The 20298-nt window shown below is 40.1% G+C and overlaps 1 protein-coding gene across 5 annotated transcripts in view; it reads right to left on the bottom strand.

Moving 5' to 3' along the window:
- LOC124878881 (receptor-type tyrosine-protein phosphatase U-like) overlaps positions 1–20298 on the bottom strand; it is a 334335-nt gene that overhangs the window by 110513 nt on the left and 203524 nt on the right. For all 5 annotated transcript variants that reach the window (XM_047383059.1, XM_047383057.1, XM_047383058.1 and 2 more), the window contains exons 5-7: positions 15528–15643; positions 7906–8077; positions 1663–1956 (exon numbers count right to left, since the gene is read on the bottom strand). In XM_047383059.1, coding sequence (XP_047239015.1) covers positions 1663–1956; positions 7906–8077; positions 15528–15643 — 582 coding nt within the window. The remainder of the gene's footprint in view (positions 1–1662; positions 1957–7905; positions 8078–15527; positions 15644–20298) is intronic.

The following is a 20298-nucleotide window of genomic DNA, read 5'->3' on the forward strand; positions in this document are numbered from 1 at the left end:
AACTGCTAATTTGTCAGTTGGCATGGCCTCCCTTGGTCTACCTTTTATTGTTCCGGTCCTTACAAGAACTCAGCTGCAGCTACACAATATTTTTGTTGACTGGGTTGTATAAAGAAATGTTTTTGTTTATTCCATTAAGGTACTCATGTTTTATTTTACCTCATTCATCTGTTTGCCACTAAATAATCCTACAAATGACAAATAATTACTGGAGTTGTCGAAATAAAGGAACTATTTTCACATGCATTTCAACACTGGAAACTGTGCTTTTGTCAAGGCAATTATAGCTTTGACAGAGAAAAACTGACTTCTGGAGCACAGAGTAAATCGGCCATGGTCAGATTGACAGTTTTTAGACACATTAAAGGTCAAGGGAAGAAAGGAAAAAGAGAATGCAGATGTCATTCAATTTTTAGCTTTTGAAATGGCCATCAGTATTAATAAAAGCTGCATGAGACTGAGGAACATCTGAAATGTCAAGGTCAACAAGTGTCCAAAAAGATAAAGCACAAAAGCAATCCAGAGTTGGTGTCACAAAGCCTCTGCTGTCTTCTGCTTTTTCTCTGGGCTAAAAAGTATCAGATGTAAGAAATGGGAGTTGACAGGAGTGGCTGAGTGGAGACGCTGACGCGAGTGGATCAAATACTGTGGCAGGTGACAGGAACGTCATGATGCTTGAAGCAGCATCAGGGTGTCTTTTTTACCATCACTGAGCAGCAACGTGGTTGATAGACAGACAACTTTTAGTTAGACGGTGATGCTAGCGTGACTTGAAACAGAACCTTGGCGGTCTCCTATGGCTGGCTAAAGGCCAGTACAAGGATCCAAAACCTCAACCATTCGGCTTCGCACAGAAATTCCATAATCTTTGTCTTGCATGTAAATAAATGCAGATGAAGGCATAATCTTATGTTTAAACCATGATATGTTTTTATTGTTAGAAAGCCTCAGACACCTTTATGATACAACAGCAGCAAACATATGTTATTATCAGTGCCTATAGGCCAACCACAACACAGATTTTCACATTTTGTCACATTTAATCCTGCATAAAGGTGAACTTCTGTCCCCCAGAGTTTTGTGCAGCCTCTAATAATGAGCCTCTAATAGGTTTTTTCCAAAGTTGCCCTTAATGCTAACCAGCTTCACTGTGCCTGCTAAAGAGAAGCATCCACACAGCATGATGCTGTCACCACCATGTCTCATCATGGGGAAGCTGTGTTCAGGGTCATTTGCAGTATTCCGATCTTTGGTTATACAAAATGTTTTAAATGAGTCCAAAAAATATTAATTTTTGTTTAATCTGACCCAGAGCAGCTCTACAACATGTTCATTGGGTCTCCTACAAACTACAAATGGGACTCCAATGATTCTGTTCTTGCCTCTCTAATATATGGATCCGATTTTTATAGTGCATGATTAATTGCAATTTTATTAACAGAATCTCCCATGTGAGTCCTTAAGATAACAGGTATATAAATATGTAGACACTGATATTTAAAAACGCACATGTAGAATAGTCACTTATTAACCAACTTGCAAAGCAAATTGGTTGCACAGGATTTTAATAAAGTGTATCAGAGTAAAAGGGGCTGAATACATACTAATACCCCACTCTGCAGACTTTTATCTGCTAAAAGCATCTACCTACATCGCACATACCTGCACACTTTGTCCTGCTGACCAGTGGTGGTCCAGGCGCACCAGTGCCCCCCTCCCCGGGCCGAGTTAGCAGGACGCTGATGTAGTACTCTGTGTCTGGCTCAAGGTGCCACACCTTGTAGGTAAGTGAGCCAACCACATGGGTCTCTTTCCAGGTTGACTGACTGGCCCGGTATTGGATTTCCCGCCGAATGACAGGTCCATCTCCAACAATGGAGTTGGTGTTGAGCTGGATGATCAGGTACGTGGGACCTGCCCGCAGGAGCTGGGGCGGAGCAATCGGCGTGGGGGGGACTGTAACAGAGAACGTTATATAACTTGGTGAATCAGCAGATGTATACTGTATAAAGAGAAAAGTCACTTCATAAGGTCTTAACTACCTGAAAATAACTTCATTTCTGTCTAAATTCTCTTCTTTGCAAGATTGTCCATCCTTTTGTAGCTAATATTATGGTTGTTATTTCAAACTTGATTCTGAATCTGTAGCAGATTTTCCTATAGCAGTAGAGCTTTGATTATGGAACCTGCGAAAGCTACAGACTTCAAAGAAGAGGACGGAAAGACGAGTGGATGGATTAATAGGTCAATGGATAGATGGATGAATGTGTGCAACATTTAGAGAATGTGGTAGGAAATTAGATCTGAAAAACGAATTTCTTTCCACACTCTTATTTATCCAGACCTGGAAAATACAAAATCCATATTATTCTAGTATTTTCCAGACCATGTAGGAACCCTGTAACTAACCCTGTTCTCATGCTCCCCTCTGTACACAAACCTTCAATTCTGATGGATAAGATGACTGCCTAATAGGAAAACATACAATGAATCCATCACATGATGCTATGATTAGGAACCTTTATTGAAGGGTTACTGATTAATAGACAGCATGGAGATAGCACCTACCCATGGAGTTGTTTCTGACATGATTTATTGGAACGTGACGCAACAGATAGTGTACTTCAACGAAACTATTCTTTAAGGTAGATTTCTTTGTTTTCTATTAAAGTGTTTTCAGTCAATTTGTTTAGCACAATCTTTTTATAAAGGGTTTAATCTCTCTGCTCTAAGGTACACTAAAAACTCAGTAATCTATAAGAGTTCTTCAGGTAATAATGACTGTGGCCCACAAAATACTAACTACGACTTGATAAGGATTTCTGACTGTTAATATATTTCTCCCTGTTGACCCATTGTTTAAGCCATAATCAGGAACAAATAAAAGCAACTGGTATGCTGCTTTCAAGTCTCTTGTTGAAGTGTAGGGAGTAAGGAGTGAGTCATGCTTTATGCGTGCCTGTGAACCAATTCATAAAAAAATGCAAGAAAAAGAAGCAACAACCACAAGGGAGGCAGTCCCCAAGAAGAAATAATATATTTTAGTGAGACGCCTTGCAGCTGTATTGAACACAGCAATGCATTTTGCTCAGAAATGCCCTCTACAACAGCAGCACAGAGAAGAATATCACTTTTGTTCCTAAGACAGAAGAAATAACTTCAGAGGAAGGAAAACCAAAACATCCTGGAGTGAAAGTGCTGATTACTTTATTGCATGAATATTTCTACACATTGAAAAAGTTTCCTCTTTTAAACACAAGTGGTGCAGTTGATGTTAGCTAAACATATAGAAACCATACCTGGAGTATTGGAGGCTTAGTTTAGCTTTGTAGCAATTTATCATTTTAAGTTGTCCAATAAATGTTTTACTAGACACATATTCACAACAGTTTTGTACTTAGCAGAATATATTAGTGTATTACTCATACAATGCACTATTACAGCAGCTATTACTCTTGTCTTAAGAAGTCTGTCCTTGCTAGCTCTTTTCTTTTTCAGCACAAAACTCACAAAAAATGTTTCTTTTTTTGCATTTTTTGATTCTGTCTTTAGTTTTTAAATCTTATTGACCCTTTAATCTTGTCTGTGACAGTCTGTGACTGGCTCCACACATGGAAACATGTTTGGACATTAGCCTAAAATCATAACTGTCCATGTCCACACATTAACATGTCCAGAGACCTGACTTGGTTTTACCATTGGGACGGTTTACATATTTGTGATGCTGTGTTCTCAGGCCCGTTTTGTTCGGATTTGTTTGAATTCAGTGTCTGCTCCAGCTCGGTGTTGTCGTATACTCAATTGTTTCACCGCTACTGGATTGTCGTCTGTTTTTAATTGGCAACCTGAACATTAACTACATGTGTTCTGACACTGAAGAGCTTATGTCAGAGTTTCTGTCAGCCTGTGTCCTGTCATGTAACCTGGTGGCTCCACTAGAAACTGAACCGTCAGCCTTGGCTGAATGATGTCACTCGTTCTGCCAGACGGGCCTGTAGGAGAGCTGAGTGCAGGTGGAAGAAAGACAAGCTTCAGGTGTCCTTTGACATGTTGAAAGGTTGCTGCCATATTTATCATCTCACTGTAAAAATTGAAAAACGACTAATTTTCAGAAATGATTTCATCCAATTACGGCAAGCCACTTGTTCTTTATAACACTATAAACTCCATCCTTGATGGGCCCCAGACAGTCAGCTTGGAAGCTTCATCTGAAACCTGATAAGTGTCTGTGTTTCTTTGTTGAAAAGGTTTCCTTAACTAGATCACTCATTTCACCTCCTTCATACAAACCCTCCATTTCAGCAGTTTGCCCTGCTAACTTTAACCAGTTGGAGCCTGTGTCTCTCACAGTTCTGCAGAAGCTTTTTGTTCAGATTAAACCTTCTCATACCCACAATGACCTTCTGTCCAGCCTGTTGACAGTATTGCTGTTTGTGTGGTCCACGGTTCTCCCAAGCATGCGGTTGTGCAACCTCTGATTAAAAAAAAGGTTTTGATCTAAATTTGTATAAAATTTTAGGCTAATTTTCTCCAAACTTATCTTCCTCTCAAAACCTTTTAAGGGTTTTTAACTATATTTGTTTAGCTACTGATACTAGTAATTATGTTGTCCTTGTGCTTTTGGCCATTGACACAGTGGATCATGGTATTTAAATTTTTCGTCTTCAGCATTGTGTTGGTATTAAAGGTGCAGCTGTGGAGGGGTTTCTGTCTTACCTGCTTGACTGAACTTTTGTGTCAGCATAAATGAATTTCTGTCATCTACTTAATATTTTTGTGTTAATTATTAAAAATTAGACAACTTTAAATTTGTTTAAATTAGTTTTTGTCAATTAATTCATTCTGTAAATATTCTTTGTTAATCGTAATTGATTTTCTATTGACATTAATTGTGATTATCTTGACTTACTATCAGTCGTAACTCAATACTTGCCCGATTTTAACAAATAAGATATATTTCTTTATGATTCAAAGAGCTCTGCATGTTAGATTAGAAAAAATTGGCAATTTAAGTAGTTGAAAAATGCCCCAGTGTCTACCTCAGGGACCTATATTTGGACCCCTTCTTTTCTGCCTGTACTTCCTTCCCCTTTGTATCCATTTTGAGGAAACTTGGTATTTCTTTTAATTGTCATGCCGATGATTGTCAAGTCTACATTCCTCTGAAAAAGCACCACGCTCACTCCGTTCATCCTATGTTGGAATGCCTAAATGAAATCAAAGCTTCAATGATAAAAAGACCGAGCTTATATTATTGCATCCAAGTGACCCTTGTGACACCCACCAGGTGAACCTTGGATCTTTGACTCTATATGTGAAATCCACTGCCACCAGTCTGGGGGTAAAGTTAGATCGAGGTCTTAAATTTGACACAGAAGTTACTTCTTCTGTGTCAGAGTAAAAACAGCTTTTTCCAGCTGCAAAAAATGACAATTTTGTCCAGGCAGAATTCTAAAAAGATCATTTATATATTTATTACCTTCCGCCTTGATTACTATAATGCACTGTATTTTGGGGTCAGACAGGCTGCTCTCTCTCTGCTTCAGCTTTTCCAAAATGCAGCTGCTTGTCATTCACAAAGGGAGGAACACATCACTCCTGTGCTGACTGCTCTTCACTGGCTACCTGTATGCTAGAAAAATTATTTAAAATGCTTTCATTTGTTTATAAATGACTTAATAGTCTCGCTCCACCCTACCTCTCTGAACTTGCTTCATTCTTGCTCTCCTTCACTGACTCTGAGGTCAGCAGACCAGCTGCTCTTTGCTGTTCCAAACAAAAGGCTGAAGCCTAGAAGAGATTGGGCTTTTGCAGTTGGGGAACCCTAAATTATAGAACAGCTTGCCTCTACATTGTAGCCAGGCTCCTTCATCTTATTCTAAATCTTTTTTTCCATCTCATCTTTTTCTCTGGCCTTCAACACAACATTAGTTATTTTTTCTTTTGTGTGAGTTGTTGAGTCTAACAGAGTTTTAGCTCAATTTTTACTTCGCTATTTTTACTTATTCTCCTAATGTACAGAATTAGCCGGCAAAAAATGGTAGACTGCAAAGTGAGCCAAGGGGGTTACACAGATAATACTGTAAACACAATAACTTTAGGATGAAGATGAAATAGTACATTTGAATGTTTTTTTTTTCACTAAAAACAGTAACTTAGTGGTGTGGTGGTATGCTAACTAATGTGGTTTCATAGGATGGCCACAATCTTCCTGTCTATCATACTGGAGAACACATAATTAAACGATAACCAGACAATGCCACAGTGCCTGTGTTCTTGCTACGGGAGAGGCCACTGGCCAAGCAGGCTTATTACATTTTTAACATGTAGGTCTGTGTAACTAACAAGGTGCTCATTTTCAGTTTTCAATGTATAATTTCTAGAGATATAATTAGGCAAATCTTAATTAAAAATTAAATTTCTTACCCTGCCAGTCATAATAGTTGTGTTTTACTCAGAGTCAGCCACTGATGCATCTCTTACTCAATCAGACCTGAACTGACTGTATGCTTTAAGACTGTTTATGGGTATAAAGGCTGGATTCACTAAGGTGCACAATTTGTCATTTAAACGTTGAAACTACAATGCATTGCACTATATTTTAAGCACCTTAAAGTTTTTATAATTAAGATATAAAATATAAATAATTATCAAAAAACAGCCACCCCGAGGCAAAAGAAACACCTTCTGCTGCAATTAAAGTGGTGTTACAGTCAGATTTGACTGAGAGCATTCGTTCACATCAGTTGTTGAATCTTCCTACAACTTTACTGTTGGATTGAGGTGTGAAGGTTCACTGGAACATCTTCCTCTCAACTGTAACCAGCTTCACAAAATTATACTGTCACCACCAGTTTTCACCCTAGGAATGGTGTGATCAGGGTGACATGGATTGTTAGTTTTCCAAATGTAGCATCTATACCAAACCTTTCAACTTTGATCTCATCTGATCCCAACACCGTTTTCCACATGTTTGCTATGTACCTTACATGGCTTGTTGTATTGTACGTATATGGGACATTTTATGGCTCAATACTGGCTTTCTTCTCACCACTCTTCCATAAAAGTTGAATGTACAACTAATAGTGGTTGACAAATTCTCCCACCTGAGCCGTAGGGCTCTTGGCTGCTTCTCTGATTATTTTTTTTTATTGCCTGGCCTGTCAGTTTAGGTGGACAGCTATGTACTGGTAGGATTGCAGTTATACAATCCTCTTCCCATTTCAGAAGAACATGAGATATTGTTTTACAACCTAAACCCGCTTTAAGGTCCATCTCCAGAACTTTATCCCTAGCCTGTGGCTGTGCTCCTTGGTCTTTATGATACAGCTTTTTCAGAAATGAACTTTAACAAACCGCATAGAACTTCACAGGACAGATTGATTGGATTCTTGGATTTTTACCAAGCTTAAATTACACACAGGCGAACTCCATTAATTAGGTGACTTTTGGAAAAAGTCATGCAACACTTTGAAGATTATTATTTGTATAAATAATTTAAAAGCAAGCATTATTTGCCTTCTACTTTATAGATATGCACTTCTTTGTGTGGCTGGAAGTGAAATATGTTGATGTTATGTGGCAAGATTTTAAAAAGCATAAAGGGATCACCAGGATGTGACATTATTCCTCTTTCATGTCATGCACACCGTCACCTGCTGTACAGATTTTGTACTCCAACATGGCAAAGGGCGTTGATGTCATTGAAAAGACACTACTATGTTTCTTAGGACTGATCAATAAAAAATGTAATGATTTTTCAGTAAGATATATCAAATTATATTAGCTCAGGTACAACTACATTGAATGTGAATGCTCTTTTCTTAACTTCACCCAATGAAAGGTTTACCAAACTTGAAAACATGTACTCTGTTCCACAGATATATCATTGTTGGATTAGTTTACCTCTGACAATGAGCTCTCCAAAGTTGGACACAGCGGCACCTCTCGGGGATAGAGTGACGCAGCGGTAGTGGTCCTGCTCTCCACGTTGTGCCTCCACCTGAAAGGTTGCCATCAGCCGCTTGTGGCTCAACCGCGACAGCCAAGAAGTGTCGAGCACGACGCTGTTTCTCCGCTGACAGCCAGACAAAGAGCACACAGACAGAAATTTACTTGTTTACTTAAGGTCCATCAATGTGATTAAAAACAGCCTGAGAAGCAGAGACATAAAAACAACTGAAATTTGCCATGTGGCGAGACGGGATAATGAATATGTGATAAATGTCAGCAGTAACAATACAGCTTTCTCTTTAAGCCTCCTGGGTTGTTGTTCCTGTCACCGGTACTGGAGCTGACATCTCCTCAGCTCTTACCATGCTGATGTGTCAGCGCTCCAGGCACAATGGCAATGGGCTCAACCCGTTGAGGAAGAAATCAGAGACGAGTGTTTGGAATGCGTTGTTCCAGGTGAGGGACACAGTATATCCGGCTCTCAAACAATAGGCAGATTATTATGTAAACTGCCATCTTCTCTTCCTTGTTAGAAGGATGCAGATTTGGCATCCACAAGTCTGAACTGGTAAGATAAACCAGGAGAAGAAAATATAAAAAAATGTTCCTATGTGCAGTGACAAAGTGCATACAACCCTAATCTATAAATAAATACTTATTTTAGAACTTTCTGTAATGGTTACAAGTGATGCAGGTGTTTAAAACAAATTCATGAAATATCTTATCCGGGAGGAGCTCGGAGTAGAGCCGCTGCTCCTCCACATCGAGAGGAGCCAGTTGAGGTGGCTTGGGCATCTGTACCAGATGCTTCCTGGACGAGTTCCTCGGGAGGTGTTCCAGGCACGTCCCACCGGGAGGAGGCCCAGGGGACGGCCCAGGACACGCTGGAGGGACTATGTCTCTCGGCTGGCCTGGGAACGCCTTGGGCTCCCCCTGGAGGAGCTGGAGGAGGTGTCTGGAGAGAGGGACGTCTGGCCGTCTGTGCTGAGTCTGCTGCCCCCGCGACCCGGTCCCGGATAAGCGGATGACGACGAGTACGAGTACGAGAAAATATCTCATAAAATCTAAAATATTTTAAATGTTTTAATTTATTACTTTATAAAGCAATTAAACTGAGAAATCTAATTAAAATTAAAGGATAAAATCATTTGTAAAAATTTCAATGCTTTTAAATGACTCTTTTCCATTATGTGCACAAGTAGCCGACATTATGAAATCATTTAAACTGCTGCAGTGTCTTACAAAAAAATCTAACATCTAATTGATCAATCTGCAGAGCATCCATCCATCCGTCCGTCCGTCCATTTTCTGCACCCGCATCTTCCACGCAGGGTTGCGGGGGAGATAAAATAAATTCACAATGTGCTGCCACACATGCCGCACAAAGTAAAATCACTAATGTCAAATTAAAAAATCATTTCTACAGTTATTTATTTATTGAAGGTATAGATAGTTGCATTTATTTGCCACACGCATCTCCTGTTTTATTAAAAAATGTTTCTCATGTATAAATTAATGTTGGGGCTTATGATTTGTTGAATTGTGGTACTTTTGGTTTTCCATACCTGTTTGCCGGTCCAAATAGTTCACATTTAAGACTGCTGCTTTTGTGACTTATTTAGATCTGAGCTCTAAATTGCATGGGCCAAACATTATTTTAGCAGTTGAGCAATTTAGCATTTTATTCTTGGCCAGCCATAAATCCGGATTGCAGGTTCAGCAATTAGGTAGTGCCTAGTAGTAACAATCAAGAGCAAGTTATGAAACAGCACAGCCATTAACATTTACCAGCCTCCAAAAATTACCGATTTAACCTGTTATAATTATAACTAATACTAGCAGAAATGTACAACACATCTCTGACAAAAACAGTTTATTTTTAGAGCCAGAGGACACATAGATGAGAGTTCCAGGCATTGTCTGTAGGTGACAGTGAATTGAGAACGAACCGGAGGTAGACTGTACATGAGGCTTGAGGAGTGTTCCTCAAGTTGCAGTCTTGACCATAATTTTATTGTTGTAGGGCCCAGTTCTTCAAACACCCATGCGCAGATGCTTAAGCAACTTGGGGTTAAATGTCTTTCCCAGGGACACATCAACATGTGTAGGTGAAAGCTGGACCACATCCCAAACGGTTAAACTACAGGACAACTACTCTTCTCACTGAGCCACAGTTGGTCCCTTTGGTTATTTACAGCATTGCCTCAGTTCACTGAAGTTGACCAGCATTTGTTTCTCCAGAGCCCTAGTATGGTCCAACAATTTAATTGTCCCTTTTTCCACTAGTCCCTACTCAGCATGGTTCATTACGGCTCGACTTGCTTATTAGGTTTTTCCATTAGTAATGGTTACGTGAAACCATTGCGTGCAGAAAACGCAACGTCAGAAGACTGTCACTGATTGGAATAGTGTCACTAGTCACAGCATACATATAATACCAATATCTTCAACCATTGTCAATGCATGCTGAGCTTATTGTGTAAATGACCACTACAGCAAGCTAGCATAAGGTAGTGTTAGCTTAACCTCACACATCCTTTAGCTTGTACTAGCTTTTCTTTCTCTCCTGTACTTTTCCAGAGTGTTTCGATTGCTGACCGCGAGACTTCTCTGGATCTTCTTTCAATCTGATTCCGATAACAGCCATAGACTGAGCAGCAGTCAAGGCTGTTGTGTTTGTGTCACAATGAATCATATCACATTACTCGGACTGTGGGGCCACCTTGCTTTTGATGGAAAATGGCATGGAAAAGGGACATTAATACACTTTAAAATTCAAAAAGGTGGCACCAAACACACAGCAGACATAGTAGACTGTGTTAAACTACAATAATGCATGTTTTGGAGTTCGAGGGGAAAAATAAAGTGTGACGGGTTTTGCTATAATCAACAGTTCATCAGCACAATACCAACTTAAAAACAACAAAATATTAAACTCTTTAGTGAACACTGCATACCTTCTAGTAGAAAGCTGTGGTCCAGCTTACCAAAAACATCTGTAGCCTACATAGGATATTATGTCAGAAAGCCCAAAAGTAGTTTGCATTCCTGAATGCTGTGAACATGTTACAAATGTTAGTGTCACTAATTTGTGTTTCGGTCTTTACATGTTGAATTTTAATACATCTGATTATTCTGTGTTATTTTATGCAAGGAGAGATGATATGAAGCTGACTAATTTAGAAACTTTATGCTAACAATTTATTTAGACTAACTAAACAGAGGAAAGAGCAGAGGAAAGCAGCTAATAATTGGTTTAGAAAGTGCCGTCATGCCAAACCTTTGGAACACGTTGTACCGTGCCGGAGCCCGGTTTCTGGACTGATCACACTGGTGTGAACCCATTCTGGTCCCTGAAACGGATCAGAAAACCATACCCTGGCACGGTATCAACTGCTAGTCTCAGCATGGTTTATCCGGACCCTGGAGCGATTCGTTTGTAGTGTGAACGCATGCTAGACCAGCATATCAAAAGCAGGAAAGAGGGTGTAACATAACAGCACCGCATTTTAGTAGAAGAAGAAGAGGAGGAAAAACAAAATAAAAGTGCGAATCTGAAGACGAAAGAGTTTGATAGTGTCTCTTGGGGCTAGGTGGAGTAGTGAAGAGGTGCAGATGCACAACTAGATTGGAACACCAAAGTAGTAACAGAAACCTCTATGGACAGACTTTCTTCATCTTGCTGTTTATGTTCTCGATAAGAAACAATCCGCTGACACTGCATGACTTTGTTTGGTCCAGTCTTAAAGTCTCCGTGTGAAAGCAAACATGAGCCAGCTGAAGGTGTGAATGTTTTCACTTTTACCGATCCCTGGACCGGCAGGCAGTGTTAATGCGCCCAGAGAGAACCTTAACAGCACTAGCAATTAGCACAGTCAGTAATCATGAACAAACATGTCCGAAAAACAAATGAAGGAACAAAATGCAGTTAGGTGTAGATACTGAATGTCTGTTTTCGGCTGTTTAAAGTTAACATTGTGAAATGGGAAAAGTGAAAAAATGTGACGACTTGAGTTGAGCTTTGAAAGAGGTGACAAACACTCAACCGTTTGATTTTCACACATATACTGTGTTGTGTGTAGCTCTAGCCACAGACTTGATAATAATATGTAATATGGTAATATGTTTTCAAAAATGGATTTTTCTTGTGCCAATAACACTTTAACACAGCGAGACGAGGTTTGAAGAAAAATCAGCAGGAATCACAGGGGATGAAAAAACGAGGAACCTGAGATCTAATTTGTATGGCCCCTTCTCTGCTGCCGTCATTTCAAAAGCACTCAGATGTTGAGGCTTCAAGGCCAGTGGAGGATTCAGGCATTCAGAGAAGGATTTTTGAAGACTAATATTAGCTCATATTCAGATGAGGGAAATTGAAACTATTTTAAGTTTGTGCACAAAACAAATGGCTTCCAGGGCTTTATTAAACCAAAACCTATCCCAGTCTGAGAAGAAAAAGAACTAATTTAATAACCTCTTATATCTGGAACCAGATCTGTTCCCAGAGGTACTGAAAATGATCAAAACACAATATCAGGCACAAACATACCACTTATGTGAACAATATTATTATCATATAACTGGTTATTAGAGAATGGATCCAGATTTTTTGTAGCTAAACTGAATCAAAAACATAGAGGAGGACAATTCAGCTTATTATCAACAGTAAATATGTTATTTAATATATTGTGGGGACAGTTTAGAGATGTCTCGTTTCCATTTCAACATGACCAATGCGCAAAAACATATCCATCAAGACATGAATAGGTGAGTTTGGGGTGTAAGAACGTGACTGGCCTGCAGAGTCCTGACCTAAACCTGGTAGAACACCGTTGGGATAAATTAGAGCAGAGAATGAGCACCAGGCCATCTCTTCCAACATTAGTGTCTGACCTGACAAATGTGCTTTTGGGAGGTCAACATAAATACACTCATGAATCTTGTGGAAAGCCTTCCCAGAAGTGTTGAAGCTGTTCTGTTTGCAATTATAATATTAAACCCAAAGGATAAATAAATGGATTTCACTCAAGTGTGTTTACCCTTGTGAACAGCGCCCAGAACTTGTTTACGCATACTCTATTGTAATGGTGGCCAACTGGAACCCCGTGTAAAGATTAGTGAATCGTGTCTAGGCTACGTTCACTCAGTAGGTCTTGATGCTCAATTCAAATGTTTTGCTAAAATCAGATTCAATCTACTAATTAAAGGTGACCGCCATCAGACTTCAGTTTGAACGGTTCACGACCCTCAAGTGACTCGTATAGAGAATATAGACGTCACACAGCAGCACACTGTTTACGAACGTAATAATGGATGCAAGTGTCTCATTATCATTATTAAGTTGGTAAGCAAAGAAAGAAGAGAGCACACCTGTTAATATTGGCCTTTAGTGGAACAGTAACTGCTACTTCTGTAAAGGAGTCTGTGTGGATGGTAGAAGCCAGGACAATGACATAAAAGTGGGATGAAATTCAACATTATCGTTCAGACTGTGGATGCTTTGAAAAACATTGGATACATATCCAATTTAGAACAACATATGAAGGTGGCACAGTTCAGATTTTTTTGGAGATGAAAAGATTGGAATTGGGCTGTTCTGACTGCCATAAAAACGTTGCAGGTTCATATGGTCGAAAAAGTCAGTTTTGAGCTACATTTGCCTGCTGTGTGAACGTAGCCTACTTCATGTATAGAGTGTGGGACAGACCAAGTTTATGAGAATACGGCCACTTATTGAAAAGTAGGAATACGGTGTAGCGCAGCTTTAATCCTAAACTATAATGATGAGGGAAACAGATAACTTTGCATAATTGACCAGTTTAATAAACAGTACTGGTCAGCAAAGTGAACCAAGGGAATACACCTTAACATGAACAATGAATCTCATCCAAATTAGCAGTGCAACTACTTTAACAGCAATTGTAGATATTATTAACACATCTTCCCATTAAACAATAATCAAAACCAGTGGGCAAATCTAATCCCAGCAGATTAGTAGTAGGATATTTAACACAATATACAAAATAGCTTTGGGAAACTCCAAATATTTTGACTCTTTCAGGAATGAAAAAGTTGATTTGCTTTAAAAATGTTGCAGACCTGATTGAATTTGGTTACCGTACATCCACAGGATAGAGGGCTCTAAGATGGCGGCTTTAAACACAACCACGCGAAGTGGGTTACTTACCCCAGCAGGGAAATTCATTCTCCTAAAAGAACATCTTAACAGCACTCATGTCTACTGAATTTAGAGACAGACTGACAGCCTGGAACAGCCTGTTGGTGTTAGTCGTTGACCTCCCATGTACAAAACCAGCCATTTTCCATATCCACAAACCCTGTCATCATTTGGGGCAGTCCTTTCTTCACTGTATATGTTCCCACTCGGAAACATCACCAGAAAGTATTTCCTCAATTTCAAACCAATGACACCTAGCAATCCTCTACAGTTTCCCTTCAGCCTTTCCAACAGTGCCAGAACAAAATAACATCATGGATGGAAAATAATTGAACAAATAACTAAAATCCACACCCACGCACCGACACACAAATAATATGGTTCATGGTCATACAAACACAACCAACTTTTCTTTATGGTATGTCTTAAATGCCAAGACAGGACAAATAAAACAAAAGAAGACATATTTTATAAGTCAAAGGAACATGAAAGAGAAATAGACCTGATGTGTGAGTAAAATCCTAATGAGACTCATTGGATTTGGTTGCTAGGAAAAAAAAAGCAACTCTGATTGATTTAACAATGCAGGTGACTAGGAGCTATTATAAAGGTCTCTGTCTTATTTGTGTTTAAAACCAGAACATTGATGGAGAGAGAGTCACCGATCTGACATAATCATTGGATGAGGGTGGACAGCCTATCCAGCTGGTGCAGTTTAAAAGGTACATACGGCTGGATGTCATCTAGATGTGATAGGAAATATTAGAATAAGACCAAACAAGCCAGCTAATGGAAGCATTTAAGAGAAAATAATAATGGGCCCACAACTGACCCTTGTGGAACCCCACAGGTAAGAGAAGTAGAGTTTGAGAAGGACATCTCTGTTTTGATGCGGAATGTCCAATCAGAAGAAAACCTGTCCAATGCAGACTCTGAGATACCAGCCAGAACCTTTGGCCAACTTAACAAAGTATCAAAGTACTATTTCTCCAAACAAGAGAAACACGATTTTTGCTTCACTATTAATTATAGAAATAAAATGTCAAATAAATTGGACCTACTTGTTACTTACTCTGCACTTCATCTAATTGGTACTATCACCACCTCTGGTTTTTGTCAGAAATTCTCCTTAATGTCTATTCTACAAATATTCAGAGCAGAATATGTAGGACTTAACATTTAAAGGGATATTGACCATCAGTTGTGCTTCTAAATTTGTCTGAGGATGAGTTCTTTCTTGTTTTAAATGCAGAAAGAGATAGCAGTATTTATTCTCACCGTGTGTTGCTTATAAATGCCACTGTGACCTCCAATGGTATTCAATAATTTAAATGTGAAGACCAACGGTTCGTGCAAAGACGACAAATAAGAAAAGAAAACCCTCTGCAGTTCTTACCTCAAGCACGAACGGCTCTGTCTCCGAGACTTTGCCCGTGGCGACACACTGAAACGAGGCGTTCTGCCCAGCGTTCACCTCCACGTCACCCAGCCGAGAGAAATGAGGCACCTTGTCTGTTGAAGTGTGGACAGACAGGAAACACACTGATCAAAGTGGCACATGTGGAGGTAAGTGGTGCTGTCTGAACATGAGGAACAAAGATATGGGGAGGAATTTATTCAGAGCCTATGTAACAACAACTACGCTCAAACCGAGCTTCAAACTACTTAAAAAAATGTCACAGCAAGTTTATTTGTATATCACCGTTCACACACAGGTAGTTCAAAGTAATTTACAGGAAAATAAACGAACAAAGATAATACAAACATCACAAACATAAAGTGCATTAAAAGAAGAATAGTAACATTTAAGCATCACATAAAGAGAAAGGGGCAGTGGAATGTTGTAAGTTTCACCTTTAGTTTCCACCATCCCTGGTCCTCAGGTGAGTAAAGTATCAGCATAGTTCATTGTGGGATTAACTGACATTATTGGGTCATCCATGCAATATTTAAGTCTCATTTGCATTGATTCTGCATTGATATGTGTAGTGTAAATGGCATCGAGAGCTTTGGCACTCAATTTCCAACATTTTTATAAGACATGACTTCTAACATTATTGAAACAAGACGTTAATATGCATGGTTGTTTGTTCTGTGTGTCTCTATGTTGCCCCGTGATGGAATGGCAACCTGTCCAGTGTCTTACCCACGTCTTATCCATTAAACCCTGGAGATGGCCCTGCGACCCAGAAGGATTAAAGGGGACCTAAAAGGTGAACTTCCTCCCCAGTCTGAAGCCTTTTTAAAGTTTCTGACAATATTTCTTCCAGGATTGTTCTGTATTTACCTCCATCTATCTTACTCTATCCAGCTTTAACACATCATGATTACCTTACCATGTTTCACCCTGGGGGTGGTGTGTTCAGCGAGATCTAGTGTTTTGTATGTTGCCCAGTAAGTTCAGTTTGGTCTTATCTGACCAAGGCACCTTCTACCACATGTTTGGTAGCAGCACTATCTTCCACTTAACAAATGTGGACTACTTTGAGTTGATCTGTCATTTAAAAATCCCAATAAATGCATTGTAGTTTGTGGTTTTGCTGTGATGAAATGTAAAGATATTCAATGGGTATAAAATGCTTTCCAAAACAATGGAGATATTTCTTTGATAAACGCCATCCACTCAGACATGGACGGAGCTTTTCCCCAAAGACATCAGCTACTTCCCTGCAAACTAACGTGAGACATCAGACCAAGAAATCTGCTCAGGAACAGCTCACCCACCATGGGCTTTAGAACTTAAGTCATATACTGTGGAGCAGAGGTTCTCACATTTTTACATTTTGACCTACAGAATGTCAGCGGCAGAATCTTGTGACCTCGACTATTAGTAACTGAATTAGAAGAATATACTGTAGCTACAGTATTAACAAACCCTGAGGAACATACTGTATTTTTATTTTTTGTTATTTTATTTTATCTCTGGGAACTATTTGTCTAAAATTTGCTATCAATAAATATTAAAACATTTTTGATTTTCTGCCCACCTCAGCTATTGGGAAGCACTATGGTTGAGCTCAGGAAACCTCCCTGCCCCAAACTTCACCAACCCTGGGTAAGGAAGGGTTTGGATTTTGAACTAAAAATAATCGGTGTGCTGATTTTAAAAGGTGTTATTTCAGTTCTCTCCGTCTTCAGCGAGGATTCAGTGATTTACAGCTCACAGTCAGTTTGCCTTTTCATGAGCACTAGAGACAGGATATCTGAATTTCATGAGATCATAAATACCCCACGTTATCATTCATTAACATTTTCCTGCATTTCTGCAGCTATTAAAAAGAAAAATATGCCAATTCTCACTGAAAGCCAGAGTGGATCTTGGTAGCAATCACTACAAGCAACAGTACAAAAGAGTGATATTTTTAGCTATTGGATTAAAGCAACAGATCATTGGTTAAGCAACATTAGAATAAGACAAATTTCAGAAAAGGTAACTAACAACAGAGAGAAAAAAGTCCACTTACAATCAACATACCTTTTGATTCTAGTAAAACATGACTGCAGTCCAATTCAGTTTTTAATTTCAAATGGTAGAAATCTTTCTACCCAATGAAGGACAGTTGATTGGATTAAGGCCCTGCATACTCTGACTATGAGAAGCCAATTATGAGGTTTAATAGAATCAAACTGTACAACACAAACCCAACACTGAAGCTCTGGTTCAGGAGTGGTAGCAGCTATTTCTACAGTTACCAGCAGGGGAAGTTCTGTTAGGGGCTTTGTTTAGCAGAGAAACACAGATAAACAGATGAGCTCTGAGCCAGTGGTCCGATCTATGGGATGAAGCAGAGAGACCATGTTGTTCATCTACTTAGAAACACAAATATCAGCATAAATCCTGCTATCATGGTGTCATCAGGTAACCCACAAAGTGATTGCAGCAGAGCAACAGCTGATCTGGGATGTTTAACAGAAGGAGGAATTATAATTTTAGGAACCAACCTAAATGTGGTTAGAAGTCATATTTCCATGTTAGTTGAGCTGTGACGGAGGCCTTGTTGGAGGGCTTAACAGGATTACTTTAACTTTCTGCTCTTTAGCCTGGGTTGCATTAATGAAACCAGTTAAAACTGAAGGATCTCATGAGGCTTGGTCAAAGCCAGCTTTCTTCCTATATCCTGGAGCTTCATCTCTGGAGTATTTATACTGCTTATATTTAAGATCTTCCCTCTGAGTTCTCTCAAAGCAACCTGCTATCAGCTCCTGATGCGCTGATGAAGATGATCCGAAACCTTGCCAAAGGATTATGATGCTGAATAACATCCCAGGCAGCATAACGTTCACTGCGGCTTTTCCAGACCCTTTCACATCTGTAACATAAGCTCAAAGTGAACCTGCTCTCATCTGTGAAAGGAACAAGGCGCCAGTGCAGAATCTGCCATTTCTGGTTTTCTCTGGCAAATGCCAGTGGAGCTCCACAGTGCCGGGCAGTGAGGAGCTGGGCCTACAAGAGGACGTCGAACCCTCAGGCCACCTTCATGAAGTCTGTTTCTAATGGTTTGTTCAGTGACATTCACACCAGTGGCTGCTGGAGGTCACTCTGTAGGGCTCTGACAGTACTCGTCCTCTTTGCACAAAGGAGCAGATACTGGTCCTGCTGATGGGTCCAGGACCTCTGATGGCTCTATTAAGCTCTCCTAGAACACCGCCTGTCTTCTGCAATCTCCTCCATGCTCTTCAGACTGTGTTGGGAGACACAGTAAACCTTCAGGCAATGGCATGTTTTGATGTGCCATCCTGGTGGAGTGTCTCTACAACCTCTGTAGGGTCCAGGTATCGCCTCATGCTACCAGTAGTGACACTGACCCCAGTCAAATGCAAAACTACTGATAAGCAGTCAAAAAAATAAGAAGGGAAAAAAAGTATGTGGCCTCCATCTGCGAAACTATTCCTGTTTTTCAGGTCGTCTCATTGTTGCCCCTTTAGTGCACATCAACAACCCGTCTACTACTGAGCTGACCAGATCAATAATCCAGAAGTTTAACTCACTTGATATTATACTCTGATTCAAATATGTTCCTTTGTCCATCTACAACAGAATCGATCAGTTTAAAGGCTTTTAAGTTTATGAATTTTCTTTTTGTATTTTTTACAAAGCATCGTGTGCAGATGTGTTGCATAGATAGCTCTGGGGTATATGCCTTCTGTGGGTGCATCAGGAACCAGTGAGGCCCAGAGCTCAAAGGGCTGCGCCAATACTCATACAATCTGGGCTTACAGTAGCAACCAACGTTCTATTTCATATAAGCTTTGCCTTTTAAGGCTATCGCTAGTGAGTTAAAGGCGAAGCGGGTTGTGGTCTATGCTTCACGGGGTCCATTCGAGCCACAAGTGTAAACACCTGCTTGGCCAGAATAACTCCAAAAATCCAGCATGCATGATTGTGCACTCAGAAGCGACATTTAACGCTGAGCAGCAGAGAATCTCTGTTTAGAGTGGAGGCTGACATGACACACCTGCTGCTGTGAATAGTGACGACTAGGTCACAATATGTGACCGTCTAACAACGATCAGAGCGGGTCAACAACGCAACTAGTCAGTGGCTGAATACCATGCAGGACATGATGCGCAACAACCCCTGCGTGCCATGAGCGCAACAGGAGAGGGAATCATTTCTGACCACAGGGAGGCTTGATGGAATTCAGCCATAGTGACAATAATAACGGACATCACAAACCAGGACCGGGAGATAATCATGATCTCACTTTGTGCCTGGAGGCGAAAGAGTGCACTGATATAAAAACTCAGTGAAATAATAATCCTTCTGTCAGAATTCTGAGAACAGAATGAGACCTGGAGAAAGTAGAAACCTGTGGGACGAGGGCGGAAATGAAGCGCGGAGATGACCAAGAAGCCGCCGTGCTAATGTCCTCCAATCTGTGCAGAGCGGTGGACAATAGAATCCACCTGGTAGAGTAAGCTCTGAGTTTCTCTCAAGGCTCAGAGCTCACTCCTCCAGGGGGATTAAGCCACACAGAGGTTATACCATACATGCTCATACTTCAACATGAACTGGAACCAGAAGAAGTAAATGCATGTGAGATAACTTATACTAATAAGCGCGCCCATCGCCGGAGTGGTGTAGTTGCCGTCATCTGGAGGCCCTGAACAGGCACTCATGGTGCACCTGTCCAGAGGTGTCCTCCGTCCAGAGGAGAGTAGAGGTT

This window comes from Girardinichthys multiradiatus, chromosome 13 (assembly GCF_021462225.1).
Source record: "Girardinichthys multiradiatus isolate DD_20200921_A chromosome 13, DD_fGirMul_XY1, whole genome shotgun sequence".
NCBI lineage: Eukaryota > Metazoa > Chordata > Actinopteri > Cyprinodontiformes > Goodeidae > Girardinichthys > Girardinichthys multiradiatus.